The following is a 24,544-nucleotide window of genomic DNA, read 5'->3' as shown; positions in this document are numbered from 1 at the left end:
CAAACTCTCCTCTTCCTCTCAAACCCTAATTTTACCACAATTCCCATTCTCTCCCCCTCTCTTTCTCTAATTTCCCCAACCTACCCCAACCCCTGCTGCTGCAGCCAGCACAAGCTTTTCATTTCCAAGTCGATCCAATAAAATGTACCCACATGATTGATCTGAAAAATTTACCATTATCAATTCATGTAATTTTATTATTTTATGTTCCAAACTGTGGGGTTGAGAATCAATCGGTTGGGAGTCCGGTTGTGGCTAGAATGTCGAATTTATACGGAGATTATAACCAGAAGATTGATTATGTGTTCAAAGTGGTGTTGATTGGAGATTCAGCGGTGGGGAAAACACAGCTGCTCGCACGATTTGCTAGAAATGAATTCAGTGTGGACTCGAAAGCCACGATAGGGGTCGAATTTCAAACAAAAACACTTGTTCTCGATCAGAAAACCGTCAAGGCGCAGATTTGGGACACGGCTGGCCAAGAAAGGTGCGACATTGCATGCCTTAATGATCAATATTTTTGTTATATCTACAAGATCTTTGTTTTTTTTTTTTTTGAAATTTAGATGCTGATGGGAAAATTGTAATGTGATTATTTTTAACCAATCATAATGCATGCTCATTTCTAGGTTTTCGGATTTTCCGTTCAATGGCAACCTTAAATTTTCTTAAACAAAATTACGATTGACCAAAAAATTACAAGGCGGTGTGTGATGATCGAAAAATTTGTAAAAATTTGGTCTAGCCCTTGGTCTGAAAAATATGAATACTTTGTGAATAAAAAAAAATTAAAGATATATAATGATTCTTTAGGCACAGTGTAGGGATGTAAGTTAAACTCATCTCGCTGCAATGTTGGGAAACCTAGTCTGAGATAGATATTATGCCCTAAGGAGTATTAGTGAAATGGGCGAATACAAATTTTTATGTATAGATTTAGAGGTTTGTAAGTAACCTTTGGTTCATACGTGTCCCTTATCAAGTCTTCGATTTTATGCTTTATATGTGCAAAAATGCAAGTTGCACACTTGGTTGTTGGGACTCTATTAACCCACGATGTGTGGATGGAATGATCACTGAGTTAGATCTCATTATTTGCTTATCTAGGATCGCTTTCTTGTTATGATCAGGTGTGACTGTATTTTGATGTAGATGTTAATATGAAACATATCTATGCTTATCTCTTATGAAGGGGGATCACTTAAATGACAACTGCAAATGGATATATCCATACCTTATGATTGTGTGGAAGTTATGAAATTCATGAAAGATGAAGCTGCATTCACAATGAAAGGGATGAGAACTTGAAAAGGAAATAAAAGTTTGACGCTCTTGTTTTTTTTGGTTTCTTTAATATGGTGTTGATTTCCATTTGAACATTTAGTTTGTGCTTATTTCCTTGGGAGTTTGATTTTACTTACAATGTCATACCCTCCTAAACTCATCCCCTCTAGTCCCTCTTCAGGTACAGAGCAGTCACGAGCGCATACTACCGAGGTGCAGTAGGAGCAATGTTGGTTTATGACATGACCAAGCGTCAATCGTTTGACCACATGGCTAGGTGGTTGGAGGAATTGAGGGGGCATGCCGATAAGAACATCGTTATAATGCTCATCGGCAACAAATGTGACTTGGGGAGTCTTAGAGCAGTGCCAACTGAGGATGCACAGGAGTTTGCTCAAAGAGAAAACCTATTTTTTATGGAAACATCCGCTCTTGAAGCCACCAACGTTGAAACTGCGTTTTTGATGATCTTAAGGGAGATATACCGGATAATGAGCAAGAAGACGCTTGCTGCTAGTGACCTAGACGGCGGAGATTCAGGTCTCCTAAAAGGAACAGCAATTATTGTTCCCGGTCCAGATGGGGATGGTTCTAGGAAGGGTGGGTGCTGCTTCTCCTCCACTTAATTTTATTGAACTTCATTTTCTCTTTTCAATTTATCGTCAGGGAAATATGTTTCGTTTGGGCTCCTCCATCCATTTGTAGGAAAGGAGATTGTAGGTCATGTATGGCAGTGTTTGATTGTATTGAACAGATGAGGAACCTACAAGCCTAATTTCCAGAAAACAGCCTCCAATTGTATCTGGAATTGGAAAGCTGTTTCTTCTATTTAGAATTAATATAGGAACTTTTGTACAAAATTTCTCAGAATTAAAGTTTGGTTTGGATTTGGTCGCTTTCAAAGGCAGAATTCAAGTATTTATCTTTTATGTTTTCATGCATTTTCATATAAGAAGAGCTTTAGGGTGCTTTTGTTTGACTTCACTAGCCTTCACTGGATTAGACCGGACTACTCATTAGTGCAGTCCTGTGTTTGTTACATGGTGGGACCATGTTTAATGGGATTGAAGGGGCGAGTCCCCTAACTCTCTCACTAAAGGATCTTAGCGAGACCCCCCAAATACCATGGGACTACTAAAACCCTCGCTGCTTTCTTCTTCTTCGCGTCGCATCCTTCTCTGCTTTCTTCCTCGCGTCGCGTCCTACACTCACCAAACTCTGGCAAGATCACTCACTAGTCCACACCACCTCCAATCTCTCTCTCTCTCCTCGCCCTAAGCCCAGAACCACAAATGAGACCTCAGATTCGACCTTCAATTGGAGAACCCACGAGCTTCGTTTTCAATTTGAAAGAACTCCGGCGATTTAAAGTTTTCAAATTCGAATTTCTGGTCCTGATACAAGTGAGCTTGAAGGATTTAATTTTTCTGGGATTTATATATATATATATATATATATATATATATATTTTTTTTTTGTGTGTTTGTTGGGTGTAGAAAGAGAATTATTGGGCATGTTGATGCACAAAACCGGGGCGGTCTTGGAACAACGTAAATCCGACCGTGAATCTGCATAAAATGTAAATGACACAAGAGCTATCGTGGTTCACCCCAAGGTTTGGGCTACGTCCACACTGATTGTATTATATTTCTCTGTTGAAGAGGGAGAGAGAGCTTAGGGGATGTGAGGAGCTTTGAGAGGGGGTGAGAGGCTCTGAGAGTTTCTGAGGGTGAGAGAGGGGATCTCAGGCCTAGGAATTGGCCTCCTCTGAATTGTGAGGGTGAGGGGTCCTTTTATAGAATAAGGACTCCTCACGTATTACATATTTGCCCCTTCCCTTATTGCATAATTACATTTGAGTCCCCCGAGTATTTATACGAGGTCTAAATACGGAGGCCCTAAATATGGTATAAACAGCAGTCCCCCAAGTCTTCAGTCAAGAGAGTCTTTTGGCTGGAGACTTGAAATTCAGTCCATGTGTGGGCCGAAGTAACTAGATGTTGTCTTGAACTGATGTTCGATGTAAGGCGGTGCTCAATCTGAAATGATGCTCAACCAGAAGTAGCACATGCTGCGAGACTGCTCGGCTTGTGGCTTATGTTGCCTTGGTTGGCTCGGCTTGTGGCGTTTGAAGGTGAGGGAGTCACTTTTATAAAATAAGGGTTCGCTCCTCAGTACATAAGTGATGGGTGCTCTCTAATGAAAATAAGGGAGTCCCTTTTATAGAATAAGGGCTCGCTCCTCAATACATAAGTAATGGATTAAGTCCCCCAAGTATTTTTTATGAGGCCCAGTTGAGGCCCAATATATGGTACATAATGTAGTCCCCCAAGTCTTCGGTCAATAGAGTCTGTTGGCTGGAGACTTCAAATTGAATCCATGTATGGGGCGAAGTGGCGGTTTGTTCGGATGTGGTATTTGTATACCCTGCACTGAAGCTTTGTAAGTGAAGCTTTGCAAGTGAAGCTTTGAAGCTAGAGCTCTGTAAATGAAGCTTTCGAAACTGGAGCTTTTGTAAATGAAGCTTTTGAAGCTAGAGCTCTGTAAATGAAGCTTTTGAAGCTGATTGACATGAGTGATGCCCATGAATGTTTATGTTGATTGACATGAGTGATGCTCATGGATGTTGTCATGAGTGATGCTCATGAATGTTAACATGAGTGATGCTCATGAATGTTGACATGAATGATGGTCATGAATGTTTATGTATGATTGTCATGAGTGATGCTCATGAATGTTTATGTATGAATGACATGAGTAATGCTCATGTATAATTTGGAATACTGGGTGTACTTTTGATCACCTAGTTGGTGGCATGAAGAAGAGTAGGGGTTACATTTCATCACCTGGTTGGTGGTAAAAGCGGCAGGTTGCCGAATAATTTTGGAGTACTGGGTGTACTTTTGATCACCTGGTTGGTGGTAGTAGCGGCAGGGTGCCGAATAATTTTTGTAGTACTGGATGTAATTTTAGTCACCGGGTTGGTGCTATTTTGGGCTTATGGGCCTTTGTCCTCCACGCAACATTCCAGCCCATTTATTTTGGGCTTTGCCCTTTTTTTTTTTTTTTTTTGTACCCTCTGATGGGGTTTATACATATGTTTTCGAAAGATAAGGAAAATAAATTACATCATTCTGGTGGGGTGTTTATTCCTTACTTTTGCAGTATTTTTCTTCTGCACTCTCTCTGTCTCTGGCAGACATAAAGAATCATAATAATAGAAAAATCTTTTGCTTTTCTCTTTTCCTTTTGCTTTTGTTTCTGTTTTTCTCCAGACATCCATTTTCTTTTTCTTTTGCCGTGTCTTCCACTTCTTTGTGGAATTGTTTACAATTCCACTAACACCTTTTTCTTTCTTTATTCCTTTCCTCCATTTTCTTTTTCTTTTGTCGTGCCCTCCATTTCTTTTTAGGTGCAGAATAGTCTTCCACTTCTTTGTGGAATTGTTTACAATTCCACTAACACTTTTTTTCCCTTTCTTTCTGCGTACAGTGAGTATCTCTCTCTACAATACCTCTTGATCCGATCCCACCATGTCCTGCTTAGCTTTCTCTCTTCAACCCGCCAATGGATCCGACATCCTGCTCCAAACTCGATAATGGTTCCTGCCTACCCGGCCCCTTGTCGTCGTCTCGGCATGAGGATCTTCACAATCACTACCGGCATCTGCTACGTTTTTTGCTGGTTTTCACGCTGAAACTGAGTTGAGCTCCAAAACATTATTCTTCATCACCAGCACCGTCCCTCTGATCTTCTTGTCGTCATCTTTTGGGTGATGATTAATGGTGATGCTCTGGGATGGCTTGGTAGTTGATGAAGCCACAATTAACGGCTGAGATTGTGCCACCTCAGTCATGCACAAGAAACCAGCAGGGAATAGTTTCATTGGAGCAGTCGTTTGAAACAACCCTAGTCTACCATTGACAGACGTGGCACGATCTGGATAGGTGGTTTTTGCTGGTGCTGTAACAACTGAGTTCAAGGGACTGAGATGCTTAAGATGAGCACAAAGCATCTTTGCTTTTCGTTACATTTCCCACTGCAGCAGCACTAAGAGGCAGGCTCGTCAGGAGGAGCACAGGTTCGATGCGGAAGAGCAAAGCCTGAGGGCGGGTGGAACGGCATGATGTTGTTGGCCACTCATGACTGCGCCGCGAAGAGCTTGGCAAGGGCCAGAACGTCGCCGTTTTCGACAGTGATGGTTGCAGCGATGTTGGTACCTGCGAAGGCGTGGATGATGTTGGGCCTGGCGTCAGAGATCTTGACGCGGTCGATGGCGTCAGAGATCAGAGCAGAGATCTTGATGCACGTGATTAGTGATTTGGGGTTTTGAGATTGACTTGGTTGGGCCCATTTCGGCTGGCAACTCCGGAAAACTGATCCACGACAGCAACATGGAGCCGAGAAATGCACTGCAGCGGCTCCAACTCCAGAAAATCTGAGAGGGAGCGATCGAGACCCTGTGAAGTGATTACTGGGAAAACCAAGAACCTGCAACGTGATGTTCTGATGAAGAGTTTTTTTATTTTTATTTTTTGGCAGTTAAGATTGGGCTTATGGGCCTGGGCATGATGACGAGCTCGTGTGTTGATTCATTGTTTTGCAGATTGTGGGCTTGTGTTTTTGGCAGTTAGGATTTAGCACTGTGAATTCTTCTGCTGCTGGACCATGTACACGGAGTAGTTGACAGGAGGTTCTGGTTCTTGCAAATTCACAGTGGATGTGAAAAAATGAAAGAGAACCGACACAACTTTTCGTATCGATTCCCACAGACGGCGCCAAATGTTGATGCACAAAACCGGGGCGGTCTTGGAACAACGTAAATCCGACCGTGAATCTGCATAAAATGTAAATGACACAAGAGCTATCGTGGTTCACCCCAAGGTTTGGGCTACGTCCACACTGATTGTATTATATTTCTCTGTTGAAGAGGGAGAGAGAGCTTAGGGGATGTGAGGAGCTTTGAGAGGGGGTGAGAGGCTCTGAGAGTTTCTGAGGGTGAGAGAGGGGATCTCAGGCCTAGGAATTGGCCTCATCTGAATTGTGAGGGTGAGGGGTCCTTTTATAGAATAAGGACTCCTCACGTATTACATATTTGCCCCTTCCCTTATTGCATAATTACATTTGAGTCCCCCGAGTATTTATACGAGGTCTAAATACGGAGGCCCTAAATATGGTATAAACAGGGCACATTTGGAATTTCAAAATAAAAAATAATAAGTTGGGTGTAGAAAGAGGATAAATGGGTCTAAATAAAATTTCCCAAAAATAAAATCTATGTCTGTCAGAACTGATATAAGCTTTAAAATATTTAAAAATAATCACAAGTGTCGGCTAGAAGCGACACCTATTCCGACACCAACTTTATGTCGCTTAAAAGTGACACAGTTTTTTTTTTAATGCGACACCAGTATTTAAAAATTATTAAAATCTATGACGGTTATAAGCGACATTAACTGTTTATGTCGGTTAAAAGCGACATGGACTATTTATGACGCTTACAACCGACAGTAAATCCGATGTCATGTTCAGTAGGTGTTGCAATTGTCTTGTCCATCAGTATATTATATTAAACAGACATCAGCTACTGAGACAATAAGGCCCTTTTGTAGTAGTGCTATAGAGTTACCTGCAAGTAAGATGTCATCTACATATAGTGACAACATACATAAATTATCTTGGCACTTCCAAGAGTAAACATAATGATCCAATGAATTTATTTTATAGCCCATTTCCATAATGGCTTGGTGGAACTTTAAATACCGTTGTCTTGATGATTGTTTAAGGCCGTACAATGACTTTCTTAATTTATAGACTTTTTTTTTTTTTCATGTCCTTTGACATGATATCTTTCGGGTTGAATCATATAGATGTCTTCCTTCAAATTTCCATTTAAGAATGTTGTTTTGACATCTAACTGATGAAGTTCTAAATCCATTTTAGCAACAATTGCCATAAAAATACAAATGGATGTAAACTTCACAACTGGAGAGTGAGTGTCCACAAAATCTATACCGGGTTTCTAAGTATAACCCTTAGCTACAAATCAAGCCTTAAACTTATCTAGGGTACAATCTGATTTATACTTCTTACGAAGTGCCCACTTACAATTGATGGGCTTTCTTTCATCAAGTAAATCAACCAATTCCCAAATTTCATTTTTCTGTATGAAATCTAGTTCTTTCATTCATTGCTTGTTGCCATTGTTTAGACTCAAAACTATCCATTGCTTCTTTATAATTCCTTGGGTCTAGATCTCTCACTGAATTATCTACCTTCTCAAGATTGAAAACAAAGTGGTCTTTCAATTTTCTAGATGGTACCTTTTACTTTTACTCCCACTGATTTGGTCATTTCTCCCACTATTTATATCTTCTATGATAATATCATGATCATCATCCGTGTGTGTGTCATGATCGACATTGTTATGATCACCATGTTTACATCTCCCACTTGATCATTGCCAATGTCATGTTCATGAGACAAGTCTAAATCAAGATGGAAATCTTGATCATCCGTAGGAGAATTTTCTTCTCCCAAAGATTCCAATTCTTGTATTGGATTAACCAAATCAGTAGTTTCAATAAAAGTAGCATCTCTACTTTTGATCAATCCTTTGTCAAGATGATAAAACCTATATCCAACACTATTATCAGGATATCCTATGATTTTACATTCCAAAGTTTTTGCTTGTAATTTATCTCTTAATGGCTTTGGAATTAGGACACGCACTTTACAACCCCAAACTTTTAAGTTTGATAAATTGGGCTTTTGCCCATGCCATAATTCATATGGAGTTAGTGGCTTCGCCTTTGTATGAACTCTATTCAATATATATGCTGCAGTAGACAAAGTTTCACCCAAAAAAATGTAGAGGTAAGTCAGCATAAGACATCATATCCATTAGAGTTTGATTTCTTCTTTTTTGCGATTCCATTTTTTTGTGGTGTATAAGGCATAGTATAATTATGCCGTATACCATTCTCTTTGCAGAAATCATCAAAGGCTTCAAATGTTTTACCTCTATCACTATTAAGGGTCTTTGTGGATCTTCCCAATTGGTTCTCTACTTCTACCTTGAACTCTTTAAACTTGTCTAAGGCATCATTTTTATAATTCAAACAATAGACATGTTTATAACGGGAATAATCATTGAGGAAAGTCACAAAATATTTCATTCCCTTATGGGTTTTAGTTCTCATTGGTTCACATAAATCTGTATGCACTATCTCAAGTAAATTTGTATAAGTCCAATGCTAAGCAAATGATTTTCTAGTCATTTTTCCTTTAATACATGATTCACATGTATCAAAATCATGTGCATTTACTTGAGGCAACATTCCATTTTTACTCTTGCGTATCATTTTATTTTTATTTATGTGACCTAAACATAAATACCATAAAATATGAAAATTTTGAACAGTAGAGACAAAGGCATACTAGGAAGAAATGCTTTTATTAATACAAACTGAGTACATATTATTGACTCTTATTCCCCTTACATAAATATAACCTTTTTTTCCCAATAGTGACAACACTATTCATGAACCTTGTCTCAAAACCTTTCTTTTCTAGGATAGAGACAGAGACAAGATTCATCCTTATATTTGGTGCAAACAGAACATTTTTAAACACAATGGTAGATTTACTATTGTTGATCTTGCAATCTCCTTCACCCAAAACATCGACATTAGTATTGTTGCCCATGTAGAGACGATGTTCTCCTAGTGATTTTTCCTTGAAATTGATGAAGCAACTTTTGTCCTTGCATACATGATGAGTTGCTCTTGAGTCTATCCACCATTGTCCTTGATCTTCAGCAATGAGTGCTTTGGAGACAATCAAAATCAGTTCTTTAGGATTATTATTGTTCTTGTGTGGTTTTGGGCACTTTTACCTATAATGACTAGTCTCTCCACAATTGTAACGTGCACTTTCATTTCCTTTGAACTTGTTCTGCTTGCAATGTCCAAATTTTTTAAGTTTGGGCGCTTGTTACTACTATGTGGCTTGTGCATGTGTTGCTTGTTTGTTTGAGAATGTTCCATTATGGGGAGGTTGGCTCTACCTTGTCCAGTTTCCTTTTTCCTAAAACTTTTACGAACTTCTTCAATAGCCAGCATTGCAGGCAACGTATCCATTGTTAATTCCACTTGACCATAAATCATGGAAGTAACTACATTTTCCCAAGAATTTGGGAGGCTACCAAGAAGAACACTAACTTGCATTTTATCGGAAACTGGATGGCCATCCTTAGATATGTCTTTTGCCATTACCTCCATTTTAGTAATATGATCGACTGTAGAATCAGTTTCCTCCATTTTTGTCCCATTGTCTTTCTCAAGCAATAACTGAATGTACGTTTAAGATTTAGGGTCATACTTCTTTTCAAGTACATCTAAGATTTCTTTGGCCGAATCATATTCTTCATAGAGAGGTATTATTTTATCTTCCATGTAATTGAGAATTATGGTCTTAACCAACTCATTATCTTCTACCCATTTATTATAAACTCGAGAGGGACCAAGGGGTCTCCCATCTTTGATAGTGTACAAAGTCTTGTCATGGGTTAAAAGATAAGTGAAAGACGAGTATTTGTTTGGGCGATCACGTCGATAGAAGGCTCGTGGATTTCTTGCTTGTCTACTTGGCCAGACATGATCAATTATTTCTTTATTTTCATGCACAAAAGCATCATCTTCTCGTTTAGTGGATTCTCTTTCAATTCTCAGTGGCCTTGGTCCCCTTAAATTTCTTACAGTTGAAATTTCTCTTTGTGCCAAATAAGGATATATAAAACCGTAACAAGTATTATATTGATCCAAATGATTGAGCACTCTAACTCTTGGATTCCTAAAATTAAACCTTTGCTTCCATTTTTGGTCTTTGTGACTGTTATTCAAAGTATTCCACAAATCAACCTTATGAGTAAAATTATTAGGGTGAACAGGATTAATAAAACCTAAATTTGGTTTAATCGTAACACCCAAATGAGTTGGAAAGGGTTCCAATTGCAGCTGTCTCAAATTTTGCCTAAAGGAAGAGCCCACTTCAAAGAATCTGTTGACTTGACTTTGTGATGGACACCAAACTCTATTATTGCACTTAGTTTTTTCACGTGCACTTTCAGAGTGCTCAGAACCAAAAAATCTCCTATATTTTATTTGTTTCCCATGTGAAGCCTCCTAAAAAACAAATGCTTCTTTTTTATTTTCAAAGCAATTCCCTTCTTCTTCTTTATTTTCAAAGCACTTCCTTTGGGAAAAAACAGGTTCCTCTCTCTGCTATCTCTGGGAAAAACTTCGTTCCCTAGCCCCGCGGATAATCTCGAACAGCAGAGACAATTCTTCTTAGAGGATAATGGTGTTGTCGGCATGGTTTATTACCACGAGAACACGAGACCATGGTTGGAGGACATGACCATGGTGGGAGAACACGACCATGCTGCTAAGTGTTATGAGTCGATGGGATGCTGCGGCGAGTCCACGATAGAAGGCGAGACCACAACGGAGGCAGAGGGCGTGAATGGTTGATTTATTGAGCCCAAAGTCGCGAGTTCAAATTCGAATTTGCAGTAATCTAAGAGCAACTTCGAATCAGACTTGATGTGTAGGTAAATCCCTTGGGCTTGGTGACCAAAGTGTAGGAAATTGATCAACACTTGTAGTTTCAATTTCTTGTGCAGATTCGATTTTTATAGTCAGCAATGCCAATTGCAATAAGTTTATTGAGGTTCTAATAGGATTGAATAAACCCTTTGGATTTCTGATAATGGTAAATATATTCGGGGAGTGAACTTAGTGAATTTGAATGCTGAAATGGTTCAATGACATATTGAGTTTTGTTCTCTGCCAAATGAAATGGTGTAGGGGAAATAGTTCAAATTGTTGGGTTAATTCAGGCCTGGGTTCAAACGGGTTGTAGGATGGGATTTCAAACAGGCTATAATGTTTGAATGGTTGGGTATTTTTGTGAGTTTTGGATTATGCAGGAAAATTCTCAGATGCTGATTTTGAACTTTCGATCAAAATCGGTTCAATATTTTTCTTGTCCACCAACGTCCTCTTCCCTAATTTCTTCTCAAGTTGAAACTTAGTAAGAACGTTGTTGGATTTGTTACTTGATGAAGCAGGAGTCTCAAATGTAATTCAAGACGGGGAAATTATTATGATTCATGAAAAAAAATGGCCTTGATACCAATGATAGAAATTGGGTAGTTCACAGGATTGGAAACGGATGTCGCTTAGACTATCAAATCACAATACGGTGTGATGAATATGAATAGAGTGTGTGTATGGAATTGAATGAATTTGACAGAAAAAGATTTGACAAATATATAGAGATGGAAATAACTTTTTTGGAGGAGTTGTATTTTTCGGGGGAAGTTATAACTTTTCAGGTTGAAATACAATTGTTCATGTAATTTTAGAATTAATTAATTAATTATATTATATTATATTATATTATTTCTTTGATTAATTAATTAACTTATTTCACTACAATCATATGTATATTAGTACACCAATGTTATGGTGTACCTTCACACATGATTACACATATTGTGAAAACCATGTTATCATAATCATATTCCAACAAAGGGAAGCAAGTCGAAACCCATACATTCATAAATCCCTCAACAAAGGGAAGCAAGTCGAAGCCCATACATTCATAAATCCCTCAACCACAACCAAATCCAAATCCGAATACCCAACATGCTTGCTCTTCATCAAGCTCGTGGAGAATCAACAAGCACAACTACACGTGCCGGTTCAACAAACCCCCTTCGATTGGAGATGGATTTTTTGTCAAAGGGCTATGTTTTGGCCTATAGCCCTTTGGCCCCCTCGATTGGAGATGGTATAAAGTATGGTATGGCACTGTTCATTAAAAAATAATTTATTACAGGACTACAGTACTAAACATGCCTCTTTGACCTTCTTTCGGTTGGAGATGGCTTAAGAGATCCCTAAATCCTCAGCCTGTGCCCGGGGTCAATTTTGAGACCAACATCTTTTGGCATGCTTGATAGGACAAAACACCAAAACGTCGTTCATGTCAAGCAAGTGCATGATCTCGAAATGGGCATGCAACAATTTTACCAATATGTTTCTTTCCTTTCAAAAATAAACAAAAACTAGTTTGATTAGTGTACTGTGAGGTTTTTAGGAGTTGAAAGAGAGGGAAACAGAGAGAATGCCACTGCTTGAGATGGGTAAAGGGAAAACTGAGAGGCAAACTGAGATAACTTCAATTTTTTGAATTGTAGAGTGCAAGCATCCGAAGACGGCCGAAGAATTTCTCAAGTCACCACCTCCCAAGGTTTCTTCTTTTCTAGTCTTTCTTTCTTTTACGTTGGCTTTCTGGTTTGGTTTATTTTTATTTTATTTTTCATGTCTACTTGGTTGCTACGAAAATGTGATGTGGAAGATTGAAAATTCTTGACTTTGGCTCTTTGGTATTTAGCATAAGATCTTATTTTCACTTTCATTCTTATTTATAGAGTGCATTTTAGTTATTTATACAAGAAAGTGGAAGTTTTCATAATTAAAAAGGCTAAATAGCCTAAATGGTCCCTGAGATTTGCATAACTCATCACTTTGGTCCATAACATTTCAAATCGATAAAAGTGGTCCCTGAGATTGTCCACCATCCATCATTTTGGTCATTCCATTAAAAACTCCGTTAAGTGTCCCGTAGCTCTTGGCAGGAAGTTTTGGACAATTTTCAAAGCTTTGTAACTCAATCGTTTCTTAACCAAATTCGACCCCTAATATATCAAAATGAAGATAGGAAAGTTTAGAATAAGATTATTCCTGTTTGGAAGCCCCATGGCTGCCGGAGATAGCCGGAAAATAGCCTCAAAGTTGACTGGTCCGAAGAAAAACTGGAAAACTCGTCGAAACTGGGTAAACTTTAAATGTTCATAACTTCTTCAATACTCAACGAAATCAAGTGATTCAAAAATGAAAATCAAACTTCTCGACGAGATGAAGAGAATGGTATTTTTTTATGGCTAACTCACCGTGGTTTGGCCGAAAAACGGCTCAAAAGTGGCTGTCTTGGTTTCAAGTTGGCCACTTTCAAGCCGTTTTTCGGCCAAACCACGACGATTTACACGTCTAAAAAGGTACCATTCTCTTCGTCTCATTGAGAAGTATGAATCACTTGATTTCGTTGAGTGTTAAAGAAGTTATGAACGTTTAAAGTTTACCCAGTTTCCAGCGAGTTTTCCAGTTTTCCTTTGGACCAGTCAACTTTGAGGCTATTTTTCGGCCATCTCCGGCAGCCATTGGGCTTCCAAATAGGTATAATCTTATTCTACATTTTCCTATCTTCATTTTGATATATTATGGGTCGAATTTGGTTAAGAAACGATTGAGTTACGAAGCTTTGAAAATTGCCCAAACTTTCTGCCAAGAGCTCGAGGACACTTAACGGAGTTTTTAACGGAATGACCAAAATGATGGATGGTGGACAATCTCAGGGACCACTTTTATCGATTTGAAATATTTGGGACCAAAGTGATGAGTTATGCAAATCTCAAGGACCATTTTGGCTATTTAGCCTAATTAAAAATAAAATAAAAATTTAGTGCTAGGTAGTCCAACACTGCATTAAATGTTTCTCAATTTTAGTACTTCTTAGTCCATGCCAAACCAATCCAACTTAGTCAATGCCAAGGCAATTCAGTTTAGTCATTGAAGCTAGTCCAATCTGAAATAATCTAGTGCAATAAGGGCCCGTTTGTTACACATATTTCGTCCCGTGTTTGGAGCCACAAGACTTGTTGGGACTATAGTCCCGTGTTTGGAGCAATAAAGTATTAACTTAAATGAGACTTTCCTTGACTAGCAATCCCTCCGCATCTCACTAAATGGTGTTATCTAATCCCGAGCAGAACATTGGTATTAAGCGATACTAACAGAAAACGGCCTTTAGCTTCGTTTTCTCCGCTTTCTCCCTCTTTCTACGGGGGTTAAGCATCATAGTTGTTGCTCTCTGCTTAAATTACTATTTTATCTGCATCGTTGGCAATTTCGACTGACTTGTTCCCAAAATCAACCTTCTCAATAACTTCAACGACCTTGTTTGTGTCGTCTATAAAGTTTGGTGGCATTATTTTTCTGCTCTTCCTCATGTATCATATGCAAAGATTTTTATTTATGGGTCAGTACAATTTGCATAGCTTTTCAATTTGAGAATTGTTGATTCAACTTGAATTCTTGAGTTCGCATGTAGAAAAATTGGCGTGTTAGTGGAGGTCATGATGACACTACCATCGCTGGAGTCACCACCGAGAAGTGAATCTAGAGGTTGGCATTTTGAAAATTGGAGAATGAGGCTTGGGTCTTGGAATTGAAAAGGCTAAGATTTTTATAGTATGATTTGGGGATTTTGTTAATTGGAGGGCTTTGATGTGATACCCGTCCTAAATTTGTCATATTTTATATTATTAAACGTATAAAATTTCCAAATTGACCTTGAGGCATGAACATTGACTTTCATTGACCACCCCGATGTAATGCTTGTGACTAATTTTCTTAGTTTATTCTTATAGTACACATCACCACGAACGCGTGAGTGCAAACATATTCGAATTTAGATTTTTAATGAGGATGTTACGTTACGAAACGTCGAATTTTTATGGATATTTTGCGTTTCATCTTTTGTGACCTTAATTTGTGAGCCAATGGGACCCACTTTGGATCTTTATCCCTTTATTCCTCCCTCTTACCCGTGAGTTACCTTCCCTTTTATGCTTTCAGTTAACTCTCTCTATCACTCTATCTCAAAACTCTGTCATTCTCTACACTATCTCGGCCTTCTCCTTTCTTTCTCAAACTAACCCTCTTCGAGGGCACCGCACACAACAACAACAACATCAACAAAGACACCACCACCATCACTTCCTCCTTGGGTGAAACCATGAACTCAAAAACGAAGAAAAACCCTCCAAAACCTTCATACTTCGCTGCACAGGGAACTCACTATTCACCAAAGCTCTCCGGCGAGTTTCCACGTTCTCTAGCGAAGGTAAGCCTTGAACCTCGTTTGAAAGTTGTAGATCGTGTCTTGGTGCATGTTTGGAAGTAGTTTTGAGAAGTTTTGGTGATGTTCGGACGTAGGAAACTCACGGGGAAAGCTTCCCCAATTTTTAGGCAAGGATCACCACTTTCGAGGTATTTTCCGACCAAACCACGGTGAGTTAGCCATCGAGAAAGGTACCATTCTTTTCGACTAAGCCGAAACAAGATATCCGATTGGAAAGTCAATGTGGACCTTAAAGTAGGTGATAATCCAGTTTGGTAGCAGCTTACCAACTTTGAATTGGAATCTTAACTAATAAGGTGTAAAGAAAGAAGTCTCGATATTCATTCTGACTTCTGCTCGCAAAGGAACAAGATCTGGATTTTACTAGGGCGAGCGCAGCTGTAATGACATGCCCCAAATATTCTGCACTTGAAATCGCAAGTAATACAAGAATAATATAATAGATAACTGGAGTCCCATCGCATCCCTAAGAGAGACGGATGCTCCTCGACCCTGCCAAAAGAAAACATTTTCTCGAGACAGAGATATGACCTCGCTACCAGAGTTTTCATTCGTAAGGCTAGTCGGTTAAATGGATAAGTCGTGTGACAAACAATCCTTGTTCCTTTTGCCTTGATGCCTTCGTCTTTCAGCTTCAGGTTCATAGGTGGATCAAAGTTGTATCTTATAGATCCTAGTTCACTTTCTAATCGCTTTCGGGATTAGTCTTCAATGACATGAAGCTTTTGGTTGCCTAACAAAGGTAGATTAATTGGTAGATTAATTAAAGAAAGATTGCTCCCTATTTGAAAAGGGTGATCGTGAGGCATCCAGTATACCTCATTGGCAGCAAGCAATGGCAGAAGAGTGATCGGCGTCAGAGCGGACACAGACCTGGGATCTGGTCCCTCTTCCTGAGGGTAAGAAAGCTATAGGGCTTAAGTTGGTCTATAAAGTGAAGACTCACTCTGATGGCACACTTGAGCGGTACAAAGCTTGTCTAGTAGTGAATGAAGTGATCCAAAAAAATAGGAGTTGGGGAGGTTAAGCTACTACTGGCTTAGCTGCCCAGCTAATAATAACTTGTAGCATTGAGCTTTGCTCTTCGTCATCTGTGCCTTTAATAATGAATTCTGAAAAAAATGATGTGATGTCTACATCAAGAAATTGTGGAAGCAAAGAAAGTCTCCATACCAACATCGAAGGCTTCGCATCTATCCAAAAGAGAGCCTTTTTCTATAGGGGTGCTAATGCTTTACAAATATAATATCAAGTAAGGGCTCATATTCTGTTTTACGAATCTAACTAATCTATACTACTAATAACTATAGTCAAACTGGAACGAATCTAACTAATCTATACTACTAATAACTATAGTCAAACTGGGTATTCTAGAGGGAACTAGCATAGTGTGGTTTATATATTTTGTGCTACTAGAACCATAAGCCGCACTATACTTGATTGAAGACTTGTTGTACTCACTTTGATGTATGATAAAAAAATGCTAGCTGTTGTGTATGCACGGAGGTTTCTTTTAATAATATCTTTCTCTTTTGCCTGTGAATCCCTTCTCTTTCTTTTCATTCCAGTAAAAATTCTTATACGGTCTGGCTTGTCCATTAATTTTGCGAAGCCTTCGATGTTGGTATGGAGACTTTGTTTGCTTCACGTTCGCTGAACAAGCCTGCCAGTTAGCTAAACTTTTTTGGTAGTTCGAATCGCTATGCTTCGCTTTATTAGGGGAAACCCAGAGCCCCAAATAATTGCCGCTTAGCAAGAATAAAGATGGACCACAAAGTGGCTCCTCATGCAATGAATACTGTTTTCCCAGGTGCTAACCTCTCCTCACTTTCATAGCAAGAAGGCTATAGCAGCGTTTTGGGCTGCACAGGATCCTGAAAGTCATATCAAGGAGTCTTTTCGATTAGTTATATATAAGATCGTGAAATCACCTTTAGAATAGTCATGATAGAGTGAATCAAACAAAGATGTGTTCAGCTTGATTTGTTGGTGCAGTCACTTCGTCAAAGCCAAGGCAATCTCGATTAAGCCAATTCTAGTTTTCCTACTAAATCTTTTTTATAGTTGAACAGTAAAATTGCCCCAAACCAACTCTTATCTCATTCATTCAATGCGCTCGTACGAAGAATCGGCAACCACCACTCATCAATTTCATTTTGGGGCCACCCCTTACTCTCCCTCGTCTTTACTAAAGATCAAGGAGTACACTTCTACTCCGGCTAATAAGGGAAGATTACGAGGAAGCCTTTGACTTGGTAGACAAGATGAAGTCTATTCGTCTCATCCTCTTTAGAGCTAACAACACTCAAAATTCTATTTCTTGTAGTGAGTGAGTGAGTCCTTATTGACTTGAGCAATTTTGATCACCTAGCAGGCCTTAAGTTTGGTAGGTATTACGTGTTGTGGAGGGAATACACGTAGCCAGTTGGTTCTTTGCTGCTTTAGCCATCCCCATAAAAAAGAATGGAAAAAGAGAGAAAAAACCTCTTGCCATTGCTCCTCACTACTTTCCCATATATGAATATAAAAGTAATGCTATCTTATGGCACCTGATCATTTAAGTACCTACAATATCTTACGGCAGCTAAAACAAGTAATCGTCATCGGGCGGTGGCTTACTTCTAACACCCATTCTAACAAGAAAGCAAGTAAACCTTTCGAATTGGTGCCTCTATCTATAGTTGTAAAGAAGACATTATCAAGCTGGTTTTGAGCTGTTTCTCTTTCAGAGACTCTCAATGACACAATTATTGCCTTGGTTCCCAAAGTTCCCAGAACCCACCTGCAACATAAATTTTGCAAACCTGGGTTAATTCCATTTTCCACTGGACGAAGGAAAAAATAAAAAGATAGAATACGACGGGTTTTCTAGCGTATAAAGTAAGGTGAAACCTTTACTTTGGGGGTTTTGCCTCATGATTTTCTTGGCAAGCATTTGACTATTGATGTGTCCTCTGCACGCACTTGAATGAGCTTGTTCAACAATGTGAGCACCAGATCGGCATGAAACGCTAAGGTAGCTTGCTTACTTAGTGCTTGTGCTAAGGATTAGGGTTGTTTTCTTGGTGACACTAGTTGGAGACTTTTTACCTTGACATTTGGTCGGAAGGGCGTGGTTAGTTCTAAGCTATGGGCAAGACTGACATAGGCATAATTTTCGCTTGACATCTATGTCAGAGCAAAGAAATGGATGGAATAGGAATTCTCATTGATCTACTTAACTCAGTGGTTAGAGTCTTCCATACGGCATCGGTTCGCGAGAATGAACGAACCCAAATGATTGTTCTAGCCTTGTAGCGTACGTTGGTGGCAAGGAATGAGGCATTGAGACCATATTATAGTGAGAGATGAGCAAAAATCTAAGGCTCTAATTCAAAATTATCTAGCTTACCCCAAATCAATAAGGCTCATTATCACCCTACATGAGTCCGAATGCTATGTTGAATATGCGATATACACTATAAAGATGACCATCCAATGATACAATGCGGACTAGGAAGCTTATAGACTGCATTTTCCAGCCAAATAGCAAGTGATCACTGAACACATACATACTTTTAAAAAAAGGTAAAGCCAACAAACATATAAAATAGGTGCTATTGCGACTACATATATGACATTTTATAGGATATCTGGTTTCATCGTTGAATGACCTGTTTTATCCCCAAGCCCTCGTATAGTAGGCTAACAAACGACGACGACAAGAATCTGTCAGTGATCCCAAGAACATTACAACTTGAAATTATCATCTAGGATTTTAGTGATACGAACCTGTGAGAAGAACTGAAATATAGATTTTTCCAGTACGTGCCAATATAACTCTTACTTCTTTCTTTACTCTTTTTGCTCAATGCATGGGCGTCTCGTTGAGAAGTATGATTTTTGTTCTTGAATCACTCGATTTCATTGAGTATTGAAGAAGTTATGAACGTTTAAAGTTTGCCCAGTTTTCGACGAGTTCCCCAGTTTTCTCACAGACCAATCAACTTTCAGGCCATTTTCCAACCAACTCTGGCCACCACTCGGTCCCAACTTGGTATGAATCTATTCTCCATATTCCTAACTACATTTTGGCATTTGAATCACTTGATTTGGACTTGTATCGAGCTTGGAATGGGCTCTTGAAGTTGGAGGAAAAATTTGGGAAATTCCTAGATTTTCAAAGGTGGCACGTGGGCGGTGTGGAGGCTGCCATGGCTGGTGCGTGGAGCACACATGCCTCCGCCAAAGGTTTTGCGTTCCGCCGCTGTGGACGGTAGCGACCATTGCGGCAACGACGAATTTCCAGCCAACTTTTCTGGCGACCCATCTCGACACGTGGGGTAATGCGTGGTCTGGAGGAACCTGAGGTTCTTTTTTCAGGTTTTTCGACATCCTGAATCCGTTTAAGGTGTCTGTTTTCCCAAATTCAATCGTTTTAGTAGATTTTTATTAATTGGTCCCTTTATGTGCTTAAGTGAGTTTGTTAGTGGCGTTTCTGTCCTCCCTAGTTCGAACGACTCTTCTACGACGGAGTATCTATGAGTGGACCCCTTCCCAAAATGCATGATTTTATTACTAGAAATGCATACATGAAAAGCATGATTTTATGACTATGTTTTATGAAACGTTTATTGAATTATCAGATTTATGCTTATTGAAATATCATGCTTTATCGAATTTACATTACTGAGATATCTATAAATATGATTTATGATATGAGGGTTGAGCTATTAAGCTCCGATGAGATATATTTTGGAAAGATTATGTTCATAATTTTATGTGCTTACTTTGTGGATATTCATACATAGTGCCTTTGGGCGGGCGATGTAGTGCCTTCGGGCGGAAGATATTTATATATGCCTTTGGACATACGATGTAGTGTCTTCGAAAAGAAGATATTTATATATGCCTTCGAACGGGCAATGTAGTGCCTTTGGGCAATTATGATACAACTACTAAACACACTATTTATGGTATATGTTTTACGAAGGTTTATGACATGCTAGGGCTTTTGAAAACCTATTACTTATTATGCTATATGAGTTTTCTAAAAGTGGGGGTTAGTACGTTGAAGAGTAATTGTTTTAGTATTACATAAATATAAACTTGGTACACTCATGTTTTGTTTTGCGCCCCCTCAGGACTTAGGAACGAGGCATACGACCCGAGCTACGAGGCGTTTCCATAACAGTGAATTTGTGTCCTTCTATTTGCGTAGGATATCTCTTGTAATCGCACTTTTTAATATTTCTTCCGCTTGTATTTTGAATTAGCAGTATGCTTTGAACATGTCAAGCATTATCACTTTTAAATTGTTGGCGGTTCAATATTATATTTTATTAAGGTTTGTACTTGATTACTATATTGTGTTGTTACGCACGAAATTTATATGCATGTTTTACATGTTCTCGGCATTTGCATTCATGAAATGGCTTGCGTTACTCTTGGGTGTCGGCCAGCACGTGGCCACCCTGCTGTCCTTCCGATACCGAGATCAGGGCGTGTCATTTGACCTCCAAACCACGTATTGACCCCATCTCCCAGTCCTTAATCGAAGAAGAAAATTAAGAGATTGATGTAGGATTTGAGGTTAGAAATTTCAATTCAACAGAGAGAAAATCATGGAGAAGAGAAACGAGATAGTAAAAAAGGAAACGGAAAGAAAATGTGGTTTGGATCCAATCAACTCTAGAATTGGATGGTCATTGCCCCTTTTATTATTAATTTTTAAGGTAAAAGTGAATTAAAATATAGTCCGTAACTTAGTCCGACACCGCATCAAATGTTTCATCAAATTAATTCAGTTTAGTCTTTTTTAAGTCAGTTCAACTTAGTTCCTGAAACTAATTCAGTCCGAGATAGTCCAGTATAACAAACGCACCCTAAACGTACCTTAAATTCGTTAGCATATTTGTGTAGGGAAGTTGAAAAAAATTGTTTGTGTTGGCTTACAAAAAAGAACAAAATGGTTTGTGTTCGTTGAAAAAATGAATAAAATTGTTTTGTGTTGTAAAGAGAGAGGTAACAATTAATTAACGGGTGTTATGAATTGATAGATTTAAATTGCACCAGGAAATAAAAATCCCGCTCATTAAGAGAATTTGAAATTTGAACATGCTTGGACGGTTGGGCAAAAAAACAAAAAAGAAAAACTGAAAATGTTTGTAACACGTGCGGAAGTTTTCAAACACACGTGTGGAAATTTGGGGATTTTGTTGGTAGGTCTATAATACCGCCCATTTTTCCAGTTTGAAAATTTGCCATTCGCTCTCCCTCACATGCCAAAAGCATCCTCCTTTTCTTCTTCAAGTCTCAGAGACCCTCCCACTCTACGCTCCAAAACCCTAATTCTCATCCAGGTAAACTCAATACTTTCTTCTCTAATCGATTCCCCTACTACAATCGCACATCTGGGTCGCAATTAAATTTATCATTTCTGATAAGAATGTCATCTGGGTTCGCTTACTTTCGCGTTTTCTTGAGACCATTACCCCTCATTTTCTTAGAAAGTGGAAGATTTTTATGGAAAGTGAGAGCTCTTCTCTTCTTTATGCAAATCTAAACTATTTGTGATGAAAATATCATCTGGGTCAGTAACTTTTTGAGTTTTCTTGCGATAATTAGTCTTGATTTTTCCGAGAAATTTTTCGATTTTCTGGGAAAAGTAGATCCGTTCTCTTTTTGCCAACTGTTAAATTTATGAGTCGTGATAGAAGTGTCATCTGGGTCGGTGAAATTTCGCGTGTTCTTGCGATGCTTCCCTTTGATTTTCCCGAGAAATGTTCGGTTTTCTGGGAAAGTGAGAGGTTGTCTCTTTATTTATTTTGATGTGAAATCTCTGGATCTGATTTCCCACTTTGCCTTTTCAGTTGAATCGTGAAAATGCCTGAAGCGAGAGATCGATTGTCAAGGCCGGTTGACCTGGCCACAGCCTATGCACAGAGGTTGGCCGGCAACCGGAGAGTATACATTGATCTGCCAGAGCAGACTATTTTAACCTTTTCTCCTCCGGTGAGACTACCAACAGGCTTGGGGATTGGAGCTACCGGAGTTGTTGGTGTAGGAGGGCTCCCTAGGAGCAGTTTGAGGACTCCCAGAACTGTGACTGGGCGTGGTCGGATCTCATTTAGGTTGTCAACGGTGGACAGAGAGAACACACCGAGTGGGAGTTCTCACCGGAGAAGGGGCCGAGCTAGTAACAGCGTGTTGCCTTCTTGGTACCCGAGAACCCCTCTCCACGATATCACTGCTGTAACTAGGGTATGATCACTTTCTTGACCATTTGTTCATATTGCTTGATTTGTTTATTCAGCCAAGAATATAATTGGATTCATTTCATTTCATTTCATGATTAATTAATGGGTTTCAATTTCTCTTTCTAGTAGTTGATATAAGTGATTTGACTCATCTGTTATTGAATTAAAGGGTTTCAATTTATGGCCTTAATAGTATTCACATTTGATGTGTTATCTGAGGGGACTTTGTGTACTTGTTATATGATTGTAACTTAATTTTTCATACTCGTTATATGATATGCAAATAATTAAATTATGAATCTGGTTTTGCCTTCCGAATGTTGCTCAATCAAAATCTCCAAAGATTACAACTTTTCGTCTTTATGTTTCTGTCTTCGTGTTCTATGAATAACTTCTTCCAATTGTTCAGTAAATGTAATTGGATCCATTTCTATTCATGGTTGATTGTTATATAATATAGTGATTTTGTCTAACTAGGGCTGGGCTTGATTCTAATTTTATAGCAATTGATTACTATCTTTTTATCGCTTAGTAAGAAGTTGAATAAAAGAATTTTTTTTTAATTTTTTATTTCTATGGTCCCTTTTGTCTTGACTAGTTTTTTCAAACCTGTTATATGATATTAATATTCTTGTTACTCTTTCCGTATTTGAATTGTTTCGTTTTCCTTGAATTTGTGCAAATTTTTAAACCTCAGTTTTGACAACCCTTGTAGTTTTTCCTTTCTCGTGTCTCTTTCCTTGTTTACAATTGATAGGAATTTTAACTCATGATTTTCTGTTGATTGTAAAAGAGTGTTTAGCCCTCCTTGGTTTTTGAATGTGCTCAATCCTAATCATAAAAATTTTGCGTGCTTTTTATCTGTAACTTCAAATTGTTTGGGCAATGCCGTTTATCAGTGGAAGATTTAACCCAATGTCCTGTCTGAGTTTGTGGTGCAATTGTAAATGATATTCGATTGATGTTTTTGAATCTTTAGCATATAATTAATAACTGGTTCACACGTCTAATTGGTATACTTTTGATTAGGCTATTGAAAGGAGAAGAGCTCGTTTGGCTGAGAGCAATGGCGAAAACACTGAGGGTCAAGCTCCACAAGACCAGAATGCCCTTGATCAGTCTCTTCCAGTGTTAGGTGCTCAATTTGATCATGGTGTTCCTGTGACTCCGTATTCAGCTCTTCGTACCAAGCGCCACTTACCTCCTCCTGTTGTTAAAGTTCAAAAAATTATAAGGGACGTCAGTAATCAGCCCTCTGAAGGAGAATTTCTTACACCACAAAAGAAACTAATGAACTCAATTGACATGGTGGAGGAAGTGGTCAGGAAAGAACTTGAGAGGCTTAAGAGAACGCCTAGCGCCAAGAAGGCTGAGAGGGAGCAAAAGGTCCGAACTCTGATGTCAATGCGCTGATCTGTTTTCATGAAGGAACATCAACATTAGCTATGGCACATAGAAAATTGGACATGGACCTAAGCAGGTGAAGACATATCACCTTCTTGTGATACCGACATAGTGAGACATATCACCTTCTGGTGATACCTTTCTGACCCTCAGTGTGACTTTTATCATCTTCCGGTGATATTGCTTGTCATCTCTACGGATGACACCTATCTTACATTTTCTGTTGATATTGCTTACCATCTACTGATGACACTTAACATCCTATCATCTTCTGGTGATGACTTTACACTGGCTGAGCGCGTTTGGTTTTTGTTTGAAGCTTCATGTCTAGCAGGTCATAGTGAAGTGTTGAGTTATCACTACGAAAGCTCTTTTTTGTGTCTAGTTGCCATCATTCTTTGATGGTTTCTGGCTTTAGATATATATAGTTGGAACTGATGTATATAGAGGCCATAGAACAACTCTTTTTTGTATTTGAGCAGATAATTTCTCGTGTGCAGTACTTTACTTTTCATGTATGATGATTGATATGAAAAGATTTGGGCTTTTTAGCAATTGCTGTTTAA

At 38.8% G+C, this 24,544-nt stretch overlaps 2 protein-coding genes across 3 annotated transcripts; both read left to right on the top strand.

Moving 5' to 3' along the window:
- Positions 1-2,187, top strand: LOC126591942 (ras-related protein RABA4d). Its single transcript, XM_050257660.1, has 2 exons — positions 1-487; positions 1,466-2,187. Exons 1-2 carry the CDS (start codon positions 153-155, stop codon positions 1,908-1,910), a joined length of 780 nt encoding a protein of 259 aa, XP_050113617.1. The 5' UTR covers positions 1-152; the 3' UTR covers positions 1,911-2,187.
- Positions 2,188-21,526: 19,339 nt separating this feature from the next.
- On the top strand, positions 21,527-24,544 carry LOC126592964 (protein POLYCHOME-like). 2 transcript variants are annotated; one of them, XM_050258788.1, is made up of 3 exons: positions 21,527-21,677; positions 22,188-22,578; positions 23,604-24,544. In XM_050258788.1, the coding sequence occupies exons 2-3, from the start codon at positions 22,201-22,203 to the stop codon at positions 23,985-23,987; spliced, it is 762 nt and encodes a 253-aa protein (XP_050114745.1). In that variant the 5' UTR covers positions 21,527-21,677; positions 22,188-22,200; the 3' UTR covers positions 23,988-24,544. The 2 variants fall into 2 exon arrangements, with proteins under 2 accessions (XP_050114745.1, XP_050114746.1); XM_050258789.1 differs by lacking the exon at positions 21,527-21,677 and adding an exon at positions 21,692-21,847.

The sequence above is a fragment of the Malus sylvestris genome, chromosome 12, assembly GCF_916048215.2.
Source record: "Malus sylvestris chromosome 12, drMalSylv7.2, whole genome shotgun sequence".
NCBI lineage: Eukaryota > Viridiplantae > Streptophyta > Magnoliopsida > Rosales > Rosaceae > Malus > Malus sylvestris.
This window is presented reverse-complemented; position numbering and strand designations above follow the sequence as displayed.

Coding starts and splice junctions, on each gene's coding strand:
- LOC126591942 (XM_050257660.1), top strand. CDS start 153: ATGATTGATCTGAAAAATTTACCATTATCAATTCATGTAATTTTATTA. Junction 488..1,465: donor GACACGGCTGGCCAAGAAAG/GTGCGACATTGC, acceptor GTCCCTCTTCAG/GTACAGAGCAGTCACGAGCG.
- LOC126592964 (XM_050258788.1), top strand. CDS start 22,201: ATGCCTGAAGCGAGAGATCGATTGTCAAGGCCGGTTGACCTGGCCACA. Junction 22,579..23,603: donor ATATCACTGCTGTAACTAGG/GTATGATCACTT, acceptor ACTTTTGATTAG/GCTATTGAAAGGAGAAGAGC.